Source organism: Gossypium arboreum, chromosome 7 (assembly GCF_025698485.1).
Source record: "Gossypium arboreum isolate Shixiya-1 chromosome 7, ASM2569848v2, whole genome shotgun sequence".
In the NCBI taxonomy this organism is placed as follows: Eukaryota; Viridiplantae; Streptophyta; class Magnoliopsida; order Malvales; family Malvaceae; genus Gossypium; species Gossypium arboreum.
This window is the reverse complement of record NC_069076.1, coordinates 104,656,806-104,670,469: the sequence shown is the minus strand read 5'-3', so window position 1 is coordinate 104,670,469 and position 13,664 is coordinate 104,656,806. Positions and strand designations below refer to the sequence as shown.

General features: G+C 29.1%; 2 protein-coding genes across 2 annotated transcripts; both read left to right on the top strand.

Annotated features, from left to right (window-relative positions):
* Nucleotides 1-623: 623 nt before the first annotated feature.
* LOC108470466 (pathogen-associated molecular patterns-induced protein A70-like) lies at nt 624-2,399 on the top strand. Its single transcript, XM_017771787.2, has one exon. It carries the CDS (start codon nt 880-882, stop codon nt 1,657-1,659), a length of 780 nt encoding a protein of 259 aa, XP_017627276.1. The 5' UTR covers nt 624-879; the 3' UTR covers nt 1,660-2,399.
* A 6,131-nt stretch (nt 2,400-8,530) lies between these two features.
* LOC108467577 (translation machinery-associated protein 22-like) lies at nt 8,531-11,428 on the top strand. Its single transcript, XM_017768262.2, has 7 exons — nt 8,531-8,799; nt 8,885-8,956; nt 9,292-9,356; nt 9,451-9,532; nt 9,619-9,686; nt 9,777-9,860; nt 11,075-11,428. The coding sequence occupies exons 1-7, from the start codon at nt 8,652-8,654 to the stop codon at nt 11,129-11,131; spliced, it is 576 nt and encodes a 191-aa protein (XP_017623751.1). The 5' UTR covers nt 8,531-8,651; the 3' UTR covers nt 11,132-11,428.
* The last annotated feature ends 2,236 nt before the right edge of the window (nt 11,429-13,664 follow it).

Here is a 13,664-nt window from a genome sequence, read left to right as displayed (position 1 = left end):
ATATCTGAATCCAGTTTACTTTTGTAGATAACAAATTTGAATATCCAAATTCATTAATCAATTTTGTTAATACATTAAATCAACAAATAGGAGACAATAAGTAAAAGACGATGATGACTAGGGACCAATTCACCCGTGACAAGCAAAGTGTCGTATGAAGCTAATGAGGGGAGGAGGAAGTAGAAAGCTAGGAGACTTAGGGTTTTTCTTGTAGAAATGATCCTTTAGCCTTTGTGTTTTAGGGTATATATAAGGAGAGCTATTCTATTTTAGAAGTGCCATACCATCAATAGTATGGGTAGCAAGATTGTCTGGGTGGTCGACTAGGTGACAAGTTCATTGCACAGTATTATGTGATACTGCTCTAACATTGTCCTTAGAAGATTTATAGTGAGTGGCTAGAAACGAGTCATTTGCAATGGGTGGTCTTTCAGTTAATTTGAATGCGATTTACAAATAATCAATTATAAATAATTAGATGGAGGGTCACTTATGGACATCCGGGTAAAAGTATAGCAAGTTTACTTTTTTATTTTAATTTTCATTTTAAAATGTTTTCATATTTTATTTATTTTAATTTCAATAATAAATAAATTTAAATCTAAAAAAAAAAAAATCAAGATATCCAACCCATCACCTTACTTTCCTGGAAGTAGAGTGTAATCCGAAAAACCGAAGATTGTTCCTATTTTCACTTTACTCGAGATTGAAATTGACTTGAAGAGCAATTGCAAAGCTACGTGCACCATGCTGATACGTTGAGTTTATCTATTTAAGCCCTATAAAAAACAAACCATCCTTCTCCATATTGTCAGCTACGTTCATATACCTTCTCCGACGACTCTCCGGCAACACTTTCACTTTACCATTACGTTCAATATGTTGGGTTTTATAGCCAGCTGGTTGACGCCGACGTCTTTGTTCCTCTTCCTCAACGTAGTCATCGGCACCATCTTCCTTATTTCCAATTTATCTCCTCCCAAACCACCGCCTCACGACCGCGGAGAATACTACTCAGCTCCACCACTCCAGCGAACTCCGTCGTTGCTCGACCGGGTCAAGTCAGTTAACTTTTCGACTTTCAAATTTTCTCTCCCGAACCCGGATTTCGCTGACGATTATCATCACCGACAGGAGGATAACAACTTAGAGCCACACCCGCTCGAGCGAGCACCGTCGATTCTCGAACGGGTCAAGTCTATTAACTTATCCCTCTACAAATACCCACCTCAAAACCCGGACCCAGTTTACGTCGAACCGTCCCTAACCCGAGCACCGTCGTTGTTACAGCGAGTCACCTCCTTTTACAGATCCGACTCCGGTAAACTAAACACAGAAACGGTTGACCACCCTGAAACAGATGAACCCGGTTCAACCAAACCCGAGCACAACAACAACAAGAACAACGTAAAGCAAATGAAGAAATCGGCGAGTGAGAAAACAACGGAAAGAGCCGAAGAAGACGAAGAAGAAGTGGAAAAGAGACGACCGGTGACTACGAGGATAGAGAAAACGACGTCTTTCGGAGACGGCGACGATCAAGGCGTCGATGCCAAAGCCGATGATTTCATCAATCGATTCAAGCAACAGTTGAAGTTACAAAGACTGGATTCCCTGTTACGTTATAGGGACATGCTCAAGTCAAGGTCTAGCAACTAAAATTATGTAAGATTTCGCCATTTTTGTTACTTTTTCAAGGTTTCCACAAAAAAGAACATGGGGTTTTCGTAATTTATCCGGTTTTTGATGATCCGGTTTACTCCGACCGGTGAATGGGCAAGTAAAGGGTAGTAGTAGATATCTAGTTCAGGATCGAGAGTACTGTTTTCACAAGCATGAAAATAAAGGTCTAATTCTGGTTTTAATCCCTCTTCTATGCTGAAATTTATGATTTAATTCTTATTGTGATTTAGCATAATTTGATTGTCTTTATTAGTAGGTCGGATTTGATAGCATCGTTAACGGTTTACTGCTAAAGTGATGAATCGATAATATGAATTTTTGCAGTAATGGAATTACTTATTAACAAAAAAAATCTATATCAACAGTAGTTAACAGAATTATCAAATTGGACTTACTAACAATACTCTAAAATAAAAGAATCAAATTATGCAAAAATTAAATATTTGTGATTAAATCTCAAATTTCAACATAGTAGAGGGACTGAAACCAGAATTAGACCAAAACTAAAAATGACCAATGGTTGCCCTTTGGTTTCTAGTAAATTTTGTCGACAATGATGGGGATGTACGCTTGCATGGTTTTAGATCACTTTTAGTGTGTTCAAAGCATCGAAGACGAGAATTGAATAATGTTTTTATAGGGACTTAATTGTGATATGTAACCATGTTTATGACAATTAATGTAAATATACCATAATTATTTTGTTGCCGACTTCACCTTTCTTTTGTCGTAAAAAGCAATCTTACTTATAATTAATCATCATTTTATTGAATAGGATGTGTTAATGTCAACCAAATATTAAAAATTACGTCTAAAATTTGATCACATTAGATTAGGTTGTTTGGATAAGACATAAATATTTTTATATCAAATACGAAGTTCAAACTGAATTCAAATATCTAATCATTAGATTATGAGACATCCAACACAATAAAATTTATCTCATCCATTAGATTAATAATTTGTTGATACATCGATTTCAAAAATAAGTTAAATTAATTTTTGAGTAATTTATTTAGAATTTATAAAAGATTGAAATTTGAGATAAAAATTAGTGGTTAAATTAGTTGAATCGATTGTATAAATTTATTAATAGTTTATTTTATTATTGTTGAATCAACGTTTAAATTGATCGAATTAGTTGAATCAGAACTTTTTAAAATTTGTGCACTAAATAATTGTCAATGTTTAAATTTGAATTTGTTTATGGGTTACTACTTGGTACATTGATAGGGTACTTTATTAACTTCATGAGCAAAGTTAAAAATTGTAATGTATCTTGTTTATTATATATATATATTTAATATTTTAGTATATCTTATAAGATATTTATCATCACCCCAACTCTATTTGTGGAGTTTAATAACATCACCAATAATTTATCAAATATTTTCTCTAAATCACAGACAAGACTTCTTGATTCATATTGTATGACAAATCAATAAATTTTGGAGCATCACATAAGGTACCATTGTAAAATGGATATTCAAAGTAAAACGGATTTAGAGGGGTGAATCCAAAAAAAAATTTAGAGGAGCAAAATTGAATTATAAAATTTTGAAATGTCAACTATAAATTTTGTCATGTATTAATTTATTAATTTATTATCTTTGAAGGGATTAAATAGAATATTTTTCATTTTTTTACAATTTTGGAAGGACCAGAGCCCTGCTTGCTCTGGTATCCCCATGAATTCGATTAACGAATATTAAAATATTAATATTTGCATCTACTTCAAAATTAAATATAAATAAAAATTCAAATATTAAAAAATATCATAAACATCTAAATCTTCCATCGAAATAAAACCCTAAGTTGTTCTCACCATTAAAATGCACATCCATGAAATTTTAACATGAGGTACACGTAGCATGTCACGTGTCATTGTTTGATTATTCCGTCAATTATACCAGTTTTTAACAGCACAAATGGATGGACTTTTAACAGAAATGATCAATTTACTCTTTAATCTAATGTACAATGACTAATTTGCCCATTTCTAAAGTAGGAGGCAAAATACAATCTAACTTTTAATACAAATATATGTGCTTTTACCTACAATAAAAAATAGTACATGACTTATAAAAAATATTGATGACTTTATTTAAATATAATTAAATATTAATTAAGGTATCCACCACTGATAATAATAATTAATACCTTTCGTTGCGGGTGTTGTCCGAAAAAAAATAAAGGATTAGTTATGACTATTTTTATAAACGGAATAAACTCTTAATGTGATTAAGGGATAAGTTAAGTGAAAGATTATCGTGACATTGCTGGTCACATTTGCCTTCTTAATTATAAAGATTTGAAAAGATTACGGGTAGGACCGTATTTTTCATTGGGAGGATTAAATTTTGGGGTTGACAATAATCAAAATTTGACTGATCGAATTTTTTATTTCAACCATTTAATATTTCAAAATTTTTAAATAAAATTAAAAAAATTATTTACTAAAATGAAAAAATTGCATGATTTACAAATTGAAATGTGGAGACCCCGATTTTCATAGTCAATTCTAACTTCATTTTTTTTTTCCTTTTTGATGGAAACTTTCTTTCCCTTTTGGTGCTAAAAGTAAGACATCGATAGGAGTACCTTTATAAAGGTCTACATATTTATAATTAGAAAGGAAAAATAGGCAAAAGTATTATTTTTTTTGATATTTTACCAACCTCTTCGAGTTCGAAGATGTTTCGTTGAGTTGTAGTTACTCTTGTAGTATCCAAAATAGTGATTATTGCTTTTAGCACTGATATAATTAATGTAACTTGCCATTTTTTATTAGGTTATGAATTTTGTTGATATTATGGACATATAGTAATTTATCTATGAATAATGATATGTTTGAAGTAACATAGTTGTTGAAGATTGGATCGTATCAAACAACCACATCCATGGAAATAACAAGATTGGATTGGGACTATATTGAAAACTTATTCCAATCATTCTATATTATCTTGAACTTTATTATTATATTGCTTATGCTCTTTTAGCTGTAATTTTTAACAAATCTCAAACTCTTAAACATTTGGAGAGATTTTTATAGGTTTTGTATGGAAAACATTTTAGCACTTATTTATTCACTAAGAAACTAAAGAATCAGAGTATGATATGACTTAAATAAATTATTGTTTTGGGATTAAAGAGAGTAGATTATCTCGCTGAACTAGATTTTGCAGATATAGAACAATCGAATCGCATAAACAACCGTTTAAGTTTTCTTTTTGTTCTTGTCATGATGTCTTCTTTAATGGGCATTGCAGATGGCACTTCCATTTGTATAGCCTATTTTCTTTGAGATTATCTATGGTAGGTTCCAACTAATTCGATATTTTTTAGTGATATAAAAATTACAAATCTTATAAATAAATAAAAAATATACCAAAAGAACTTTATTTTATTTAAAGGTTCGACCAAATTAAAATTGACCGTAATTATCTAATATTAAAGAATATAAAAAAAAAGGAAATAAAAAAATATCACAGAAACTAAAAGCTTCTTTTTGATGTACAAATAATGTGAAAGCCAATTGGAGTCACTCTTTAAAGCAAACTCAATGTGCGATTCCATGACATGCAAGAATCTCCTTTTATGTACTTTTCAATTAAAAAACAAATTAATACACATATTCAAAGTTTTTTTATATATATTTTTTCAAATGATAAAACAAGTATTTTAGCCTTGTTTAGGCTTAATGGATTTTCTTTATTCCTTTCCTGGGTGTTTAGTGTATTCTTATATCATGATTCTGATCAAATGTGATATATATTAAAACATAATCTTAAGAAAGTTAATCGAATGTGATTTTTGGAATGTGATTATTAGTAATGTAATTATCGAGAAAATTACTTTACAACGTTAGATATACATTAAAAAGTAATCCCGAAAAAATACATTATTATGTTCAAGACTAAATATTTTACCAAGAATGTGATGATAATTTACAAATTTACATTTATTAAATAAAAGATATTATTCATGTGTAAATATTAAATGATAATATTTTAATTAATTAATTATTTCAAATTTGTCTTACATGTATTTTCTAAATATAGCCATGCATATATAAAAGTATGTATTTGGAGAGAGAATATATATATATAATATGTTAAAAAATAAAAAGGAATAATATTTGATGCAACGTTGATACATAAGCTCATATACCAATGAATAATAACATGACATCTCATCATTAAATTAAACAAAAATATGAAGGACTTGTAAATAAATACTAATAGTTTTATTTAAACATAACTGAAATAAATGAGCTTGAGTAAATAAATTAGGCCCATTTAAAATATGGGTTGAGATTGAGCTTGAATATTCAAGGCCTGAGTCCAGCCCGTTTTTAAGTTTATAATACTTTATATTATGTTTTTTTTTATATATATTATGTAATTTAGAACACATTAAAAAATAAACATATACTAATATATAATACTACTCTAATGTAAACATTAAAATAATGTTAAGACTTAAGATGACTATATAAAAATTTTAATAAATAAAAATGTATAAATTGTTAAATATTAAAATAATATAATATAAATATATATTTTAAAATTTAAAAATAATATGGGTGAGCTTAAAATAAGACTGGGTTAATCTTTTTGCAAATATGGACAAGTTTGAGCAAAATTTTAAACTCATATTTTAAGTCGGGCCGAGTTTAAGTAAGCATAAATTATGTTAATATCATGCTTAGGCTCAACCCATAAGCACTTCTATATATACATGCGCTTAAAAATTATGTATATAAAATTGATGAAGTTAATAAAATATACATAATAAAATTAAAATTTTTGTTAAGTTGTAAATTTAAATTTTTGTTAATCCAGTTGGCATGGATTCAAATATCATCATATATATATTTATATAAAAGACAAAAGTACCCTTCAATAATATTATTTATTTTAAATAAATATAAATTATTTGAGAAATTATACCTAGTATGAAATTTTGGATCCATAAGTTTGAGCTTATGATTTTTTGTTTAGTGAAAAATAACATAATTTTGTTGGTTAATTCTTTTTGGTTTAAAAGAAATTTAAATTATTAATTCAACTAATAATTATCTAAAGGAATTTTGGGCTGGGTTGAATATAATCTGTTACAAAATGTCAACGTGGTCCAGCCCAATCTGGGTAATGAACTTTTCTATTCAAATTAAAGGCAAAAATACCTCTCTAGTCCCTTTTAATTTTAATATTGAGCAAATTAATTCCTCTGAAAATAAGTGGAACAACTTAACCTTTAGCAATTTCGAAAGTGAGACAATTAGTACTAGACTTCACTTTTGTGCTAATTTGTCTTACTTTTAATTAGTATAATAATAATTTTGGCCTTTAATATTTATATATTCTATCAATTTAATCATAATTCCCATAAATTTAACTCTCAATATTTACAAATTCTACCATTTTAACCCAACTTTATTTACTAAAATATTATAAAAATAATACGAGTTCCAAATTATTTACCAAAATATTATCGTTTGAACAATAACTTGAATTTTCACAATTTTTATATTCACTAGTAATTTGAGATCTCGAGATAGTAAAAATTTTCTGTTTTACTAAAGTCTAGATATCAATCTAACATGCCATATCGAGATCTCAAATCACCACCAATAATAACTATTTGAGGCCAAAAATTACCTTGGGATTTCTAAATTGCCATAAATAGTGGTAATTTGGTGTTAAATTTATTAAAATATTATTGATTTCATATTATTTTGATAAATAATTATAAATACATAAGTTTAAGTAAATAATATATATTTTATAATATTTAAGTAAAAAAGCCCATTCAACTTCAATCACAGCTTTTAATTATCCCAAAAAGAATAAATGTTTTCGTAATACTTCATAAAAAATGTTCTTAATTTTTCTTTATGGTAATATTTTCTGATAGAATAATTTGTTTTGAGGTTCAAAAGAATATTTTGATGGAAAATTAATTTTTTATTTGTGAATATTAAATTAAAATCAAATCAAATTTAATAAAACCCAAAGAAACCGACCCTAGATTATAATTTTAAACCTGATTTTAATTTAAATAAATTGTATTAGTAGTCATCTAACTATTAGTAATTTTTTATTATCTAACTATGAAAAGTTACAAAATGGTCACTCAACTATTTAATTTTGTCATTTTTATCATTAGTCGGTTAATGGTGGTAGCTTTTAAATTAGCATAATAGTAAATTTAACCTTCAATATTTATAAATTATGTCAATTTGGTCTTGATTCAAAAAAATTTAACCCTCAACATTTACACATTATGTAATTTGGTCTTTTTTGTTGCAATTTTTCTTTTCTTTGTGACATTAAAGGTTAATTTCAGAAGAATAAGAAAATATGAAAAGTATTATATTGGATTTTTGGATGTTTCCCTTTTTTGTATATTTTAAATCAAATCGAGTTGATAAATTTTGTTTATTTTTTAGCTTTTGAGGTAAAAAGGTCATGAAGAAAAGTAAAACTACAAAAAAAAAGATTAAATTACACAATGTGTAAATGTTGAGAGTTGGATTTTTTTAGAATCAAGACTAAATTGACAAAATATATATATGTTGAGGGTGAAAATTGCTATTATGCCAATTTTAAAAGTTAGCGCCGTTAGTTATCTAGTTACCAAAAAGGAAAAATTAAATAGTTAGATGACTATTTTATAATTTTTCATAGTTAGATGACTAAAAAAGAAATTTACTAATAGTTGAGTGACTATTTTGTCACTTTTCATAATTAAATGACCAAAAAGAAATATACCAATAGTTGGGTGACTACTAGTGTAGTTTACCCTTTTAATTTTCTAGATTTTTCGCCCTAATTGAAAACACATATTATCATGTGAAATTGCGTTTTCGGAACGCTGCGTTTTGGTTCTTTCATACAAGTTTCAAGCAAGTCCTACAGTGAAGCTAAGAGAAGAGAAATTGAAATCCTTGAGGCGGCGGTCCAATGGCGGAGAAACCTCAACCGGTCGTCGTTCAATACTGTCAAGTCTGCGGTTTGCCCGCCGAATACTGCGAGTTCGGATCCGAATTCGATAAATGCAAGCCCTGGTTGATCCAAAACGCGCCCGACCTGTACCCGGATCTCCTCAAAGGTAACCGCCGTTGAGTTAAAAAACTTGAAACAGATCTTTTGATTTTATTTTTTGAATAATTTTTTTATTCAATTTACATTTGCAGAAGCGAATGCTAAAGAAGCTGATAAAGTTGCTGATCAATTACAATCCACTGGCATCTCTTCTGCTGATTCAGGTTAATTTTTATTTGTAAATTGTAATTCTCTTTTACTTACTTTAGATTTCGATTTGAATATCAGTCAGATCTGATTTGATTTTTGTTTGTGTAACTTATTTTTGTATTTCACATTCTAATAATTGTTGCAAAAAGATGCTGTTCATTTAATTTTTACATTAATGCATACTATTCAAAATGCTTCAACTTCTTATATAACGAACACATATGATCCGTGGAGTTAAAGCTTAAAAACCATGCTTAATGATGCATATTTTCTCTATGTGCGTGATTACTGGTGTCATTAGTTTTGTTAATTGATTTTTTGCTTAAATGTTTTCCTTACTGGGTTGCAGGTAGTAGTTCAGAAGCTAAGCAAGAGGAAGTTAAACGTCTTCCTGGTGGGAAAATTAAAAAGAAAGTACAATCACAAACTCTTCTATGCATAAAAACATAACTTTAGTGGATTCATCCAGTCATTTTTATAGAATTGAAATTTGGATTTTCTCGTGTAGGAGAAGAAAGAAGTTGTAATTGAAAAGGTTGTGCGGAACAAACGCAAATGTATAACTACTGTAAAAGGCCTGGAACTTTTTGGTGAGCCAGATGCTTGTTCTTTGCTTTCTAAAGTGTAACATGATGTGAATGTCAATATCTTATTATCGTGCTTTGACTTGGGTCAGGTGTAAAATTAAGTGATGCTTCAAAGAAACTTGGAAAGAAGTTTGCCACAGGAGCCTCTGTTGTAAAGGTGCAATACTTTGTGGAAAAGATAGATTAAATCTTTTTTTGTTGTAATATCTCATCGTTTTGTGCCTATTTTCCAACTGATTGGTTTCAGGGGCCAACTGACAAGGAACAGATTGATGTTCAAGGAGACATATCTTACGACATTGTGGAATTCATCACCGAAACCTGGGCTGATGTAATACTCATAACATTCTGGCCTTTTTTAATGTTCTATGCTAATTTGCATCTCTCTCCATTTCCTTGTTTCAAGTTCAATGATCAACTTCATATAGCCAGGCTTTTCCTCTTATACTAAGTTGTTCAACCAAACTAGAATAAGCATACATCCAGCCTTATAAATCAAGATAAATAAATAAAAGCAATCTATCTCTCTTTATAACAATTCAAGTTGTACCCAATAATGCTAGCTGTCCCTCCTTATATCAGTTCTCCCAGCCAAAATAAGCTAGTGTGGTATGTAATTGGTTGATTTAAACCATATAAGAGACACTTTTCTTTCTTTACTTTCTTTTCCATTCTCTCACGAAGTAAACATGCATCCATGAGGGAAAATAGAAACTGGTGCTGAAACTTTGCATTGGTTAATGTACCCTTTTTTTGTTCACATTGCTTATTGCTATTCTTAATGGATGCACCTTCTACATGTACACCTGCTGACACCTGTATCCCTGTTGAATTCTGTTAAAATTCATTTGGATATTGTCATTTTGGCATAAAAAAAACAAAAGAAAGTGTACTTTTTTTATTATATGTGTTTTTTCTTCTTTTTAAAAGACCTAAAAGCACGAAAAGAGGAAATGGTGTTTTGAAGTTTCTGAAACCTTTATATAATGACTTGTTGAGTAATATCAAACCTATAATGTGCGGCTGAAGAATCGTTGAGGGAAGGGCCTAAAATTTCTTGTAATTATACCTAATTTAGAATTTTGTGCTAAGATTAGAAAAAAATATTGTAAATGTTTTTCAGATTGCCATGGCTCAATAAGAATTGGTGTTCTCTGAATATTTTCTTTAATGAAGCAATTTGAAATTTGTTTATTTGTTATCCCTTTTCCTTTTATTAGTTGGTGATTGGAATAAGAATTTGAAAATGTTGATTTTTTTTAATGAGTTGTTGAGAGTCATGGATTCATGGGTTATTGGTTGTGCGGTAGTAGCAGCAGAAAAGTATTTCTTTCTTTTTTGGTCAAGTTCGCAAGAAAGGCTGAGATGATTTTCATTTTTCCCATGATTCTGTATCTCCATTATGTTTTAATCCTTTACTGGCTGCCTTCATCATCATCTTTTTTTTAAGGTTTATCTACTTGCCCTATTGTTTCGCTCTACAAAATTCTTGTACAATAATCATGTTATATTTATAACCAACTTCTATTTTCCTCTCTTCCTTAGGTCCCGGAAACTGCAATTTTCTTTATCGAGGATGGAAAAAAGGTTCCAGCTGCTTGACTTTAAAAGGAAGGCTGATACATGATAGGGATTGCAGTATGTCTTCCTTTTTGAATAGGAATCTGTAAGATGTATTATCCCATCAAATTGAGAAGTTTGCTGCTTTTCAAAATTCAGAAGGCAGTATGACATTTTCCTTCTTTAAGAGTCACTTTCTACTCTTTTGCTGAAATAGTATAATTTTTGCTGTTGAAATGAACATATATGTGCATTTAAGTAACAGATGTGGTCTTTGTATAGTGGCAACTATCAATGGTGTACACTATTTTCATTTAATGTAGAATTTCCTTAACAATATGCTATTTTAATTTGTTCATTGTGCTTCTATGTTTTGCTTATGTTTGTGCCTTCTATTGAATATTAGTGTCTTTTGTGTATTATAATTTTTCTTTAAACCAAAATGATCTCCATGTAGTTTCCTACCATTCTATTTTCTGGTTGGATTAATCTTATACAGTTAAATGTAATCAAGATTTGGACCCATTTGAAGACTCTGCAATCAGATGCATGTTTGATGGTTGTAAAGATGCTGCTATAAAACCAAGGTAATGTATCTAGAAACCAACTTTGTGCCTGACAGAGTAAGGTATTTCTCCAATAATACAGGATGCGTGTTTGAGATGTTATGATTGTAAAGTGATTGCATGTCTGAATCATTCATTTATATGAGTAGTTAACTAACATGGATAAGTGGTGGACAATCACAAGTGGAGATGGATATTCTCGATATGGTAGTGACATGGACAGTCCTTTGTGTGTGTATTGATAGGATGGTTTGATGGTGCTAGTTTGATGGTTTGATTGCAATGAGCTGTAAGCTAGTCTCAAAGATTCAATTATTAGTGGCTTGAGGGTGAATACTAGGGTGAAAAAGACTTAGAACATATATTCAGTGCACTAGGCCATGTTTTTGAATGGCATGAATAAGCATTTTGAAACTAGCTTCTGGACCAGTATTTACAATGATATTTGAAATTGCAATCATTTTGGGGTTAAAGTAATTTTCCTAGTAAACCTCCATGGCTAGTTGGATTGTTTGCCTTTCTTTCTAGATATGTTAATTTAGAATCATGATGTTATGAAGTTGTGAATAGGATTGTGTCACAGGACGATTGGCAAGGAAGTCGAGATCAATTCTTTTTCTTTGCCTCAATTTTTGGAATGACCTATTTTGGTTGACAATTCAGACTCATCAAAGGGAGCTTGAAATCTTAGGACTCATTAGAGAGAGAGAGAGCGAGAGAGAGAGAGCCTGATCTCTTTGTTTGATACCATTTGTCTTATAAGGAAGGTTTTCAATTCAAAACCCAAAAGTTAGTTGAATTGGTCAAACCATTTATTTTTGGTTTGATTGGTCTAACCGATAATAAATTATGGGTAAATTATACCCAATGTCGCTGAATTATTCTAAATTATAAATTGGTAATTTAACTTTAAAAAGTTACAAAATGGTTATAGAACAATTCGAAAATTTTCATTTTAGTTTTTTTAGTTTTTGAGTTGTTAAAATTTTGAGATGTAGCTGTTAAATTATTGTTTATCATATATTATATAATATATATTAGCAATGTAATTTTCACGTGGCTTTTAAAACAAATGTTTTGGGGTTTTTTTTAAACTTTTATGCATTGTTTGGTTACCAATGTAATAACACGAGTAAAAAGTTACTTATTATTTATGTATTACAATAGTTAAGCATAAAATAAAGAATAGTTAGTAGGAATGTAAACTTGAACTTAGAAAGATGAGCAACAACTCTTGTAAAAAATAAGACCTCTTCAAAATAAGTGAAAAATTTTCTTCCTCTTTGCTAAAATTGAGTAATTGGAGTGACTAACTATTACTAATTGAATTAGTTTATTGCTAACTTTTATACTAAAACATGTGTAAAAAATAATACACTTACAAAATGTAGCACTAATCAATTAACCTAACCTAAATTACTATGTTGTAGGTTTTTTTTATGAATGTCTTTAAGTAAGCTTAGTATTTTTAGATAAAAAAAAAGGCCAGGTTTAATTCATTAGAGGATGAAAAAAGGCACACAAATTGTTTTTTTAGAAGCCACATGAAAATTAGTGGTTAATATATTTTATATATGATAAATAATGATTTGAAAGCTACATGAACCATCTATTAAAGATTTAACAACTTCATAATTTGAATGAGGTTTTGAATTGTTTAGTTATCGTTTTATAATTTTTGAAGTTAGATATTAAAATATAAACTTTCGAATAGTCAATAATTATTTTGTAATTTTTGAAGTTAAATGACTAAAATATAAATTTATATATAATTTAGTGACTTAAAGTGTAATTTACTCATAAATTATTAAAATTCACAAAAAATTAATGAAAATAGAGAAAACTGGTCAACTAAGTAATTTTAATATGATTTAATTGATTTTGAATAATTCATGAATTAATCTATCTAACTGAGTAGTCTAATTTATTTTAAACAGCATTGCCCATTGATACCACTCTGATTACCTAAATAGTAAAATAAACGATTAATGTTCAAGAAAGTAAAGAAA

Excerpts from the sequence above, each read along its gene's own strand:
- LOC108467577 (XM_017768262.2), top strand. The coding sequence starts at position 8,652 with ATGGCGGAGAAACCTCAACCGGTCGTCGTTCAATACTGTCAAGTCTGC. Across the intron at positions 8,800-8,884 it reads GTACCCGGATCTCCTCAAAG|AAGCGAATGCTAAAGAAGCT; the intron begins GTAACCGCCGTT and ends TTACATTTGCAG. Across the intron at positions 9,357-9,450 it reads GTGGGAAAATTAAAAAGAAA|GAGAAGAAAGAAGTTGTAAT; the intron begins GTACAATCACAA and ends TTTCTCGTGTAG.
- LOC108470466 (XM_017771787.2), top strand. The coding sequence starts at position 880 with ATGTTGGGTTTTATAGCCAGCTGGTTGACGCCGACGTCTTTGTTCCTC.